The 12,996-nt window shown below is 39.2% G+C and overlaps 1 protein-coding gene across 10 annotated transcripts in view; it reads left to right on the top strand.

Annotated features, from left to right (window-relative positions):
• LOC127575402 (doublecortin domain-containing protein 2) overlaps nucleotides 1–12,996 on the top strand; it is a 135,110-nt gene that overhangs the window by 105,930 nt on the left and 16,184 nt on the right. For 7 of the 10 annotated variants that reach the window (XM_052025243.1, XM_052025244.1, XM_052025240.1 and 4 more), the window contains 3 exons: nucleotides 374–439; nucleotides 3,861–4,044; nucleotides 7,114–7,217. In XM_052025243.1, coding sequence (XP_051881203.1) covers nucleotides 374–439; nucleotides 3,861–4,044; nucleotides 7,114–7,217 — 354 coding nt within the window. The remainder of the gene's footprint in view (nucleotides 1–373; nucleotides 440–3,860; nucleotides 4,045–7,113; nucleotides 7,218–12,996) is intronic. The other 3 variants (XM_052025237.1, XM_052025241.1, XM_052025242.1) reach the window with 3 other exon arrangements.

Genomic DNA, 12,996 nt, shown 5'->3' with positions numbered 1-12,996 from the left:
TTTTGTCAATTCTGTGAGGTGTAGTTAATTTAAACTTCTGATTATACTTTCCATCTGTTTGGGGTGTAAATGTGAAGCACATGTAATAATACTACTCAATTTTCAATTTGGATTCTATGTTCAATAGAGGAAGATTGGCAATGTCTCTACAGGAATAATATTGGGCCTATAATCTTTGTTTCTGAGTAAAATCCAAAGCATACTTATGAGCTTCTATAGCCTATGGTAATTGGCAATGCCATTTTGCTTAGTTTTAGAAATATATAATCATTTAAATTTTCTACTTTGGCTAAAGACATGTTTGTTCCCTATCCCAGAGTTTAGGCCTGTAATTCTGCTAAATTGCCATTAATTTGAATTTTTGTCTTCTCAGTTTGAGGCGCATGACATATCCCATGGTGAATCAAGTGATTCTGGATTTTTGTCCTCTCCCCAACAGGTAAACTGGCTGTTGTCCACCAGTGGATTAGTTTGGAAAACAGCAGTTCCCTTTTAGCCCTTGTATATAATATAGTTCTTTCTCTGTACATTTGTGGGATAGAAGATGATGTGTGGTAAACACTTGGGATACAAAATCAACCTTTGTAATTTGGGAATGGCAACAGATCCTATCAGAATGCAGCCAACATTTTCTTTTCCATTGAGGTCAACAGTGTAGGCCTATTTTACTACCTTAATTTGTTAACCACCTTTATGATTCCTTCTCATCTGACACACTTTAATTTGGATTATTGATGATTTTTTTGGGTCTTGTTTTGGACAACTTTGATATGATTAAAGTGTTGACAGTATGTAAAAAAACTGTTTTCTTCCATAATCTCTTGCCATTTCTTCTTAATTTTCATTACTTTTAATAGACTATCAGCATGAAGTTTTAGGAATGTTTAATGTTTGTACTTTTTTTTCCTGCTACGGAGACATTGATAGCTTAACTTCATCAAAATTGTGGTGAACAGAATTTTGAGCAAGAAGTTAAATATTTGTATTTTGACACCAGACAGCACAATTGTATTCATTTTGATGCAGAGTCAGTGTCATAGAGTCATAGAGTCACAGAGTAATACAGCATAGAAACAGGCCCTTCAGCCCAACTCGTCCATGCCGACCAAGGTGCCCATCTAACCTAGTCCCATTTGCCTGCATTTTGCCCATATTCCTCTAAACCTTTCCTGTCTGTGTACCTGTCCAGTAAGTGTCATTATTGTACCTGCCTCTGGTAGCTCGTCCCATATACGTATGAATCACCCTCTGCATGAAGAAGTTACTCCTCAGTACTTTTTAAATCCTTCCCCTCTCACCTTAAATCTATGCCCTCTAGTTCTTCATTCCCCAACTCTGATAAAAAGACTGTGTACATTCACCCTATCTATGCCCCTCATGATCTTATACATCCCTATAAGGTCACGCCTCCATCTCCTATCCTCTAAGGAATAAAGTCCTAGCCTGCTCAATCTCTTCCTATAACTCAGGCCTTCGAGTCCTGGCAACATTCTTGTAAATCTTGTTTGCATTTTTTCCAGCTTAGTGACGTCTTTCTTATAACAGGGTAACCAAAACTGTACACAATAATCCAGGTGTGGCCTCACTAGTGTTTTGTACAACTGTAACATAACATCCCAAATCCTATACTCAATGCCCTGACTGATGAATGTCAGTGTACCAAATGCCTTCTTCACCACCCTGTCTACCTGTGATACCACTTTCAGGGAACCATGCATTGGTACTCCTAGGTCCCTCCAGTGGTTCAGAATCAGCTCAGTTCAAATTTGGGAATGAAATTAGGCTGTACTGTGGTATGAAATGGGCTCATAGTGTGTTGGTAGTCCACATTGCACAACTCTTTATTTTCACTTCTGTACACTTCAAAGGAAGGCAATAAATATAAAAAAGGTACCAATTACCATAAACTAGTTTTATGTTACTGACATTGACCAATTATACCTGAAAAGAGACAAAGGTAGGGATCTTTTATGGACGTCTCAATGTAAAATATACCTTTCTTTAGAAGTGAAAGGTGTAAGGAGTTCTCTTCAAACTTATCGGTCCAAATAACAGTTTATTACTCAGATACTAATAGTACAATGACTATTACTATTATACAGTAAAGTCAATAATCCTGGTTTCCAGTAGATCCAGCCTTGGCTTCTGTAGTCATTGAACTTCTGATTGCCCTGTGTACTCCTCCCTAGAATACTGCCAACTATTCTAAAGAATCCCTATATCCCTTCCACTTAAAAAATCCAAAACCTCCTCCTTTGAACTTAAACCACATCACATAATTCTTACATGGCTAAATGAAATCAGATTCCTCATCACCAAACCTCCAGGCTTTGATCCAAAGGTTGTCTCTCTGTTATAAATGAACAGGGGACATCCTGGTCTCTCTTAAACAATCAATTTATTCATTAGATATCACATCTCAGAATAGCAAAAAAACTGCAGGTACTGGAAATATGAAGTAAAAAAATAAAATGCTGAAGTATTCATTAAGGTAAGCGGCATCTGTGGACAGAGTAACAGAGCTAAACATCTCAAGTCAATGACCCTTCAGTAGAACACAGAGAATGTCTTGGGAAATATAACAAAGCAGAACAAGTTGGTTTGACTTTAATACACACCAATTAAGCTAAATGACATCCACAGTGGAGCTGCTTAGGAGATTTCCAACTAGATTGGTCCAATTTGGCATGTTCTTTCTCTTTAGGATTAGAATTTGAATCCAACTCAGGCTGATATAAGGTGAATTGTGAAATTCTCAACCTGATTCCTTATGTTCCATACTCCAAAACAGACATAATTAATTAATTCCATTCAGAGAAGCAACGTGAGATGTAGACCTCTACATGAGATCAGGAGGGAGTGCTATTTTGACATTGGTGTTCAGGTACATTGTAAGGCTGTATGGTGACACGTTAACCTGCATCTGATTCTTAAATCAAAGCTGGAAGGTCTAGAAGGGGCATTGAATATTGTTTCAATCTTCAATATTGACATCAATTATTGTCTTTTTTAAAATCTTTGGAGATTTAAATTCGGTCTGGGCAGATGAGGTAAAAGACCCTTTTTAGATGTCAAGGAAATGAATTCAGTCAGCCTCATCTCCATTTTCCAAGGTTATGAATGGAAAATATAAAACAGACATTTATGTAGTTAGTGTGCTCTTTGGAAATGAATGTAAGAGCTGTTGTTGGAGCTGAAAGATGTGATACTTTTGCTTCCCTAATTACATCTCTGTGAAGTACCTTGGGACATTTTTTCTACTTCAAACCTGCCATATAAATGCAAATGACTGTTTAATCTTCACTCTGTGTGACCTTTTCAAACCGAATGAAGTCCAGAGGAATAGTTTGTTTTAAAGTGGTAGGGTAGAAACTATTCCTGGGTGATGTGGAGCACAATTTGAGCCATGTTATTATTTTGAATTGACCATATTCCCAATCTCTACCCAAGTCTATGTTCCCATCTCAGCATGTTTTGAAGCTATTTTGTACAAATAAGAATGAAAAAATTCAATAAATTAGTTTCTGCTAAGAATATTTTACAGCTTTGCTACTGTGACAAGAGTCTCTTGCTCTCCCAAATACAGTGATGAGTTTTTTTGCAAATGCTAGTGCTATGATCAGCCAGTAAATCATGAGGATGCCCAGCACTATGACTGATACACTGTTCAGTAAGATAGTAGAGGATTTATGGGAAAATCGATTGCTGACTATTCCAATGAGCTTTACGGATCATTAAAAAGGGATTAATGAGAAATGAATATGCCACACATACTAATTGGGCAAGCTTTTTATCTTTTTTATGTACGGAAAAGAAACAATTTTAAGAACATGAAAAATATTTCTCTCTCACATACCCAGTCTGAAGGTGATAGTTCCCATTCTACAACAGATGGACAAGTACTTGTGGGAGCTCCACAAATGGTTCAAGGGCAATCAAAAGATCTGGAAGCAAAACCATCCAGGGAGAAAAATTCGATTTTTCGTGCAAAGCCAATGAAGGTCAAACACCACAAACATTCAGCTGGTCCTTTGGCAGAATACGGTAGGTTGTAACAAGTTTTTGAAACTAAAATTGAGCATATTTAAGTTAGAAATTCATCCTTGTTTGCTTGTGTCAAATGGATGTGGATGAGGATAAGTCTGGACCTTGGAGGAAAGTGCTCAATTGGGGAAAGGCAAATTACAACATTACAAGGGAGGAGATGGGAAAAATAGATTGGGAGCAGCTATTATTGGGTAAATCCACATCTGACATGTGGGAATCATTTAAAGACCAGCTGGTTAGAATTCAGGACCAGCATGTTCCAATGAGGAAGAAAGACAAGGCTCGAGATCCTTGGATGATGAGAGATGTTGTAAATTTAGTCTAAAAGGAAAATGAAGCATATGTAAGGACAACAATCTGCTAGAAAAACTGTGCTGTGGGGGGGAAAGGAATTGTTGACGTTTCAGGTTGAAACCTTGCATCAGATTTAGAAAGCAGAAATCAGACAGGCCCTGATAGGGTAACAGAGAAGGTGTACAGCATGCTTGTGTTCATTGGTCAGGGCATCAAGTGTAAAAGTCAGGAAGTCATGTTGCAGCTGTATAAAACTTTGGTCAGGCCACATTTTAAGCATTTTGTTCAGTTCTGACTGCCGCTTTACAGGAAGGATGGGGAGGCTTTGGAGAGGATGCATAAGAGGTTTACCAGGATGTTACCTGGGTTAGGGAGTATTAGCTATAAGGAGAGGTTGGACATTCTCTGGAGCATTGGAGGTTGAGGGGAGACCTGATTGAATTATGAGAGACACAGCTTGGGTAAATAGAGTCTTTTTCCCAGGGTGGAAATGCCAAGAATTAGTGGACATAGCTTTAAGGTGAGAGGGTGGAAGTTTAAAGGAGATGTGCAAGTCAAGTTTTTTTACAGAGAGGGTGGTGCGTGGTGGTGTGGTGAAAGCAGATATGATAGTGATGTTTAAGAGGTATTTGGACAGGCACATGAACAGGTAAGAAGTGGAATAATGTGGCTCATGTGCAGACAGATGGGATTAGTTTAATTTGGCATCATGGTTGGCACGGACATCATGGGCCGAATGGCCTATTGCTGTGTTGTTCTGTTCTCTGTTCTTTGTTCCATGTTCTATGTTTTATGTTCTACATTCTATGAGTGCTGGTGTATAGGCTGAACATTGTTCTCATCTCCCCACATCTGGTGCTATTACAGCTGATGCTGTACCCACTCTCATGACCAAAGACAAATTTATTTTTTTAACTGCTTTGATTCCTGTAACATTATTTTGGAAGCACTGCTCCCTCACTTATCTCTGGCAGAAACCTCACAATTTGTCTTGCCTTTCCCCTTATGATATTTTTGAGTGATAATGTCAAGCCTGCAATTTTATATTACTTTCCTGTCACAAAGCCCTGAGGTTTTTACGTGATTTAAGGTGGTACCAGTAGGGTAGGGTCAGAGCTGGCTATTTTACAGTCTAAGAGGCTATTTCTTCTCATTAATTGTGAATGAGACACTGGCAACTAAGCTGGAGAATCAATGATATTTCAGCTATGATTGGTGAAGAAATTATGATAAAAGCAATACAGCACATAAAAAGAACTTAATGCAGGGACTAACATACAACAAAATCTCTGTGTATTCCCCAGGTCTAATGTAACATCCTCACATACTTTCAGAGCAGAAAAAGCAGCTGTCAGAATCAAACATCTGAAGGCAGATGGCTAGTTCATTATTTTGCCCATTTTCTATTGGAGTAGGGAGTGGTAGCGGTGGAACACGACCAAGCAGGGTGGATTTCGGTTGTGGTCCTCGTTCTCTACACAGAGATCAACAGGACCCTGTATCCATGTTTCCATATCTCTATAGTACTGCATTCTAATCATAGGAAGTGATTCTGTGTGTGTGGGCATTGATAGAACTTGCTCACCACTTCTAACTGCTAGTGAACGTTTTGTCTAAATTTTAAAAACTGGCTATTCTGTCTGCTGTTTTCAAGCTTACAACTTATGTTAAAGGCAGTTCAGGAGGTAGCTTGAATTTTTAGAGATTTTAGGCTTGAATTTTCCTTCCAAGTTGGGAATATGAGCCATGTGTCCATTTAGGACCACAAAAAGGCAGCTTTGACTGTTTTGAAGACCAGGCTCCTATTGGAATGCTATTCCCTGAGCTCAGTGGCTGGGTCTTTAACCATAATATGGCTGCAAATTGTGACCTGGGAAGGGGAAGGGAAATCTGAAGTCCTAGGTTTCTTTGGGGAGACTGAAGAAGGTTATGTCTTCAAACATTGAGATCTTCACAAAACCAAAGAGAATTTTAACATTTCAAAGTGATAGAAACAAGCTCTGCTGTTAATAACTGTTGACAGGGGCCAGAATTTGATGGTCATGATGCTTCCTCTCGTCTAATAATCAGCTGACAAGGATTATATATGAATAATGACCAGTTGCCCAAAATACTGGACAACATTCAAAATCTATCAATTTGTACAGAAGCCAGGAATCAATATTGTCAGAAGAGATGGGGAAAGAGGAAAAATAGGCAAATAAGGAGGTATACTCTTGACAGCAGTCACATTCAGATCTTGTTACCAAGAGATGTGTCTCAGAAGTAAAAAGCATAATGCTGGCTAACTGTCTCACTCAAAGCTTTGGATAGGTTTGATGAAATGCATTAAAATGAACATATGACCTAAAATCATGATTTGTTTGGAATCAAATCCTCAATGAATTTAACCATTAGGCTAAAGTACTTGAATTTTTTTCTGGATAAATTACTTGGCGCTGCAATAGCTTGAAATGTTGTAGAGGTCATTAGAATTCATCTCACAATTGGAGAATCCAGCTATCCTGGAATATTTTATTAATGAAGTTAACATTAGCACTGAGCGTTGGGGTCAGATTCATATTGCTGATCTTGTTGCTGGAAAAGTAGATGTGGAGAAGAAATAGTGACCACTTTTTGATAAAATTAAATGCAGGGCAGTGATTCATCTGGCCCATTTGATTGTCATATATTACATGGTATACTTCCACCAAAAAACAAAGTTAGTAGACGTAAAGCAAGCATGTTCGTATTTGTGTGTAACAAGATGGATATTATGTTTGTTTGGATTAGAAGATAATGGAGTGTTTAAAGCTCAAGACCCTCGGAAAGAAACCCAAGATGCTGCTGAGGTGAGGGAAGATGCAGACATGAGAGTGGATCTACCTATTGATCAGGTTAAAACTTGTCATTCTTTGATATGTATGTTTTTCTTATTTTTTTTTGTTGATGCATAATCTGATTTTACAAGGCGCCTAAGTATCATTCATAATTTTGTATGTTTTACCAGACACTACTGGTGATTACCAGCAAGCTGTTTAGAAACATTTTGATTACTTTTTTAGTTAAAAGTTGATGCATACACTTGACCAAATAAATAACCAAATTCCTTTTTATTTTTAGACTATTCTATTTGCGCAATCTTTATCATAGTTTGCTTTTACTGCTGATTTAAAAACATAAGAAATAGGATAAGGAATAGGTCATCTGGACCTCTGAGCCTGCTCCACCAGTTCTCATCAGTTTCTCCCTCAGCTCCACTTAATGGTTATTCCATCTGAAGGTTAGTTTAGTATCAGAATAATCTGACGATCTAATGGGACCAGGGTTTGTGTTCTCTAGTCCTCTAACAAGGCTCACTTACTTACCTCTGTTCTGCTCTTAAAATTGACTACCCAGTTTTTATTGCATGGAAGAAGAAGAGTGGGGACTGGCAGTTAGATCTCTAGACCAACGTCAGCAAAAAAAATACTCAATCTCACAAAAAAAAGAACACTAGAAGAACTCAGCAGGTCGAGCAGTATCTGTGCAGGGAAAAGGTGTAAGTCGACATTTTAGGTTGAGACCCTGCATCAGGATTGAGACGGAAGAGGAAAGGTTGCCATTATATAGCAGTATGATGGGGGTAGGATAGAGGCTGGTAGGTGATAGGTGGAAACATATGGGGAGGGGATGATGGACAGATAGATCAGGTGGGAGGAGGGGTGGATGGAATAGGTGAGCAAAGGGAGGAGAAAACTAGGACAGTTAAGTGTGTGTGTGTGTGTGTGTGTGTGTGTGTGTGTGTGTGTGAGAACAAAGAGGTTGTGGGTTACTTGAAATTGGAAAATTCAATGTTCATACCATTGGGTTGTAAGCTACTCAAACCGAATATAAGATGTTTTTCTTCCAATTTGCATTTGGCCTTTTCATAGAAATGGAGAAGGCCAAGGATAGACATGTTGGTGTGGGAGTAGGAAGGAGAGTTAAAATGACATGCAACCTGAAGCTCAAGATGGCTGTTGTGGACAGAGCACAAGTTCTCTCTCTGCAATCTACAAAGCTAAATATCCCACCCACCCTGGACATTCTCTCTTTTCCCCCCTCCCATCGGGCAGAAGATACAAAAGCCTGAAAGCACGTACCACCTGACTCTAGGGCAGCTTCTATCCCACTGTTATAAGACTATTGAATGGTCCCCTAGTATGATAAGATGGACTCTTGAACCACAATCTACCTTGTGATGGCCTTGCACATTATTGTCTGCCTATACTACACTGTCTCTGTAGCTGTAACACTTTACTCTGCATTCTGTTATTGTTTTCCCTTGTACTACCTCAATGCACTGATGTGATGAAATGATCTGTATGGATGGGGTGCAAAACAAAGTTTTATCAATGTACCTTGGTACATGTGACAATAATAAACCAATTTGTCAATTTATTTACCAATCAACAGCAATGTTACCATTTAATTTCTCATCATTAACATCCCAGTGCAACCACCTATAACCAGAAACTCAACTGGATAACTCCCATGGCAATTGGGTCATCTACTGACACCCCAATGAAATGGCAACATCCTCAAGTCAGGCAGGTAATGGAGTTAAGTTCATTTTCCTACATGGGTACAACTGCAGAATCACTCAGGAACCTCATTGCCATCCAGGAAAAAGTGTTTGCTTGACTGGCAATCCAACAATCAACATACACATCCATACAAGCCACCCAACAGCATTTCACAGTTGCACTGTATACTCTCCAGAGGTTGTACTGCAGGAACTGCAGCACGTCACTAAGATATCTTTGGCAGCACTTTCTAAACCCTTGATCTTCACCATTCAGAATCACAAGTGCCCTTGATGTTGAGGAGTTTTATCACTTCCACTTTCTTCCCCCAAGGCAACGGTCATACAGCTTAGACATAGAGCGCCATTCTAATGCCAACATTGGATCAGAGCTGTGAAACTATATACCTAATATCACTGTAGGAGAACCGTCAATGCACATAGTGTAGCTGTTTAAGAAGAGGGACCACAAACATCATCTTAAGGGCTACAAGGAATGTGAAGTAAATGCCAGCCTTTCCAAGAATGCCCACATCATAAGAACAAACTAAAAAGTAGTGGGCATCAAGCTTTTGATTATGAAAGGGCTTTCTGAATTGATAATGCTGATTTAATGCCAAGTTTCTGCTTGTGTCTCCCTGAAGTTTTGATCATACATTACATGGAGCTGATATTTCTGCAGAGTTCACACATTATCAGCTGCCTATTAACCAACTCTTCCCTTGCAGTTTGAATGATTTTATGTAGGGTGGATTTGTGAGCTTCGTTTTTTGAAAAGAAACTGCACATATGTAGACCGCAAATGGAGCAATATACAGTACATGGTAAATATGTTGCAGAGGCAAAGAATTGTGATCTTATTTCAGGAAGTTATGATCTGTGTCCTTAATGTGGAATACGGTTCATATTCAATTGCATTCAATGATAAATGCTGATGAAGATACTTTTGTGTTTGTTTATGGTTGACTCATTTTAATTTTCTGCTGACGAAGACAACAGCAGATGATCTGTTGTGACATGTCAGTTGGCTCTCACTTCCTTCAAAGTGTGATCTAGCTATCATCTCATGTTTCCCTTTATAATTTGTACTAATTCAAGGTGATAATTTGGTCCCAACTTCATTAATGGTGCTTGAAATTTATGTAAATTTAATATGTAGTAAAATGTATATTCACCAATTTATCAGGTAGACTTAAGCACCACAGATACTCTTACCATTTTAGTTATATATTTATCTCCATGTAAAAATTAGATCCTATGATTGCAAAACATTTCGGGTAGATGGACTGATGTTCAAGCACATCTTCAATTCCTGAACAGACCTCCAGTGGGGAACCACTGCTAATGATTAGCTGCTCCATGCAATGTGCAAATACAACTTCAGTTTCCATAGTTTCCGGGCAGCAGGAGTCTCTGAAATAATCTGAAAGAATTTGTTGGATCTCCCTTCCTTCATTTGATCCACATGTATTTCACTGGAACATATTTATTTATTTTAGTTCAGGACAAAATGCCCTTCAGTTCACTGCACATGCAAGGTAATTTATCCATCCTCTTCCTTTGATGAAGTAGTCTGGGAGAACAGTGATTGTGAATGACTCTCAGCATTCCATCGCCTGACTCAGAATTGACCGTGACGGATGTGAAGCATGCCAGAGCCTAATAATTAATTCACATTGAAGTCATGGGTGGTTTTAATTGAATTTTTATGTGGACCAAATTGATAGGGTAGCTGTTAGAAGGCATGTATCTCTTGTGAGTTAGGAGACAAGATTTAAATTGCAAGTACAGTAACTTTTTTTAAAGGAATACCAATTGAAAATACATTTTTTGGATAAGAATTTTTCATGAATTTCTCATATTTCTATATTTCCTTATGACACAGAAGGAAGCCACTCAGCGCATTGAGTCTGCGCTCCCTCACAGAGCAGTTCCATCAGTCCCATTACCCCATGTCCTATTCTCCCTCGCTTGTCCATTAACTGCTTCCCTGTCTCCTGACCATCTACACTTAAGCTGCACCAGACCAGAAATGTCAACGATTCCTTTCTCCCCACAGATGCTGTTCGACCCGTTAAGTTCCTCTGGCAGATTATGTGCTGCTCCATATTCCAGCATCTGCAGTCTCTTGTGTCTGCACTAGGGCTACTTCGAGTGGCCAATTAACATAGCAGCCAGCATATCTTTGAGATGTGGGAGGAAAGTGGAGTACCCAAGCGAAGTCCGTGTGATTACAAAGACTCCACACAGTTAACACCAGAGGTCAGGGTTTAACCCAGACTGCTGGAGCCGTGAAACAGCGGCACTACCTGTAGCACCACTGTGCTGCCTGTTGAACAAGGGAGAAAATGTTGAAAGAGATAGGATGACCATTGATCCTGTTGACTTTAAGGATTAATCTCCAAAGTATATTTGCAGAAAGAAGATATTACAAACAAAGTATAAATTGCTGAATTAATTTATATGCACTTTGGGTGGCAGTGATCAAAAGAGTTTTTACCCACAGCAGGTTAAAGACAGTGAACTGATTTGTCATCTGAATGATTAAAAAGCTAATCCAGAAGAAAAAGGCCTCTTATAGTTTATTGAAAAAAATGCGTTCCACAGCCCAAGCCAGTGGTTCTGGCCACCACAATGCAGATCACTCTCAGATGTCTGCATTTAGGTGCTGAACAGGAACAGTTCATTAAAAGTGCATAGCAGGTGGTGAGTCCCAAGTGCAAGTGGATTTCCACTCCCCTGTCATTCAAGCTATACCATTGGCAAAGCTTAGAGCTGGCGGGAATGTTGGGAGCAGTGGCAGTACTGTCAGGTACATGGCTGCCCCTCATTCCTCGGAGACCAGAACCAACAGTGATTGGAAGTCAGACAGCTTGACCATCCATTGAAATTCTTGCAAGAGGTTTCTAAAATAAAATTAATGCAAAGTCATCAGCTGACTTTTGGTAAGCTCCTGGCAACCTGGAGGAGGTCAGGGATAAACTGGACAGCTATCTCCTTTTGGGCATCCTTCTGTGGGGTCCTGATGTTTGGGTATTAAACTAGCACTGTGTATAGCCATAGAGTCAGAAGTCAGTCACCAGCTGACCTTTGGATGTTCCTGGCTGTCTCAAATTCTGATGAAGTGTCTGATGGAGTTCAATCTTCCTTAAACAGAACTCTGATGAAGGGTCCCGGACCTGAAATGTCAATTGTTTCCCTTTCCACAGATGCTGCCCGATCCGCTGAGTATTTTCTGTTTTTATTTCAGATTTCCAGCATCTGCAGTTTTTTCTTATTTTCACTAGAAACAGAAAACTGTGAACACACCTTCCCATGACCTTAGCTCTGCCTTAGCTGTGTCCTACAGGTCTATTCCTTGCCCTGACAACAGAACCGAGGTCCATATTAATGAATGAGCTTGATCGCAGTACTGTGTGAAATGCTTTGAGTTCAAAACAGCAAAGATAATTCTGCTCTCCCTGCAGAGGGTTGTATTCACTGGAGTCACAAATTTGGGGTTCCAGTGATGTAGAATTAACTATGACAAGTGGGATTTTACCTCCAATAAGAATATAGGAAGAAAGAAGGAGATACATTTACATCTGGGGAGAGCAAAAGAAAATGTAAGAGGAGAAGTGATAATGGAGCCATTAATCCAATGGTATAATGAGTAAAGATAGGTGGTAGAGTAGAAATGAGAGAGAGAGAGAGCTGAAAGAGAATCTAATCAACTTTAAGCCTTTTCTTAACTTCTGCATATTTATAGCCTAGTAGGCTAAATGAGAGCACCTAATGTCAGTGATAGGAAAACATTGGAATTTATAATCAATTATATACTAACAAAACATCTTGAAAAGAATAATAGGATTGTGCAAAGTCAACATGGATTTATGACAGAAAAATTATGTTTGACTAACCTACTAGAGTTCTTTGAGGATGCGACTAGTGGAATATCTAAGAGGGATTTTCAGATGGCTTTCGATAAAGTTCTGCTCGGGAGGTTAGGACAACAAGGTTAGACCACATGGGAGTAATATTTTGACAGGGATTGAGAATTGAGTAAGAGACTGAAAGCAAAGAGTGAAATAAATAGATTCTTCTCAGGTTGGCAGATAGTGACTGCTGCAGGACTAAAGGGATTGGTGCTT

The sequence above is a fragment of the Pristis pectinata genome, chromosome 10 (assembly GCF_009764475.1).
Source record: "Pristis pectinata isolate sPriPec2 chromosome 10, sPriPec2.1.pri, whole genome shotgun sequence".
In the NCBI taxonomy this organism is placed as follows: Eukaryota; Metazoa; Chordata; class Chondrichthyes; order Rhinopristiformes; family Pristidae; genus Pristis; species Pristis pectinata.
The sequence above is the reverse complement of the archived record's forward strand: the minus strand, read 5'-3'. Positions and strand labels throughout refer to the sequence as shown.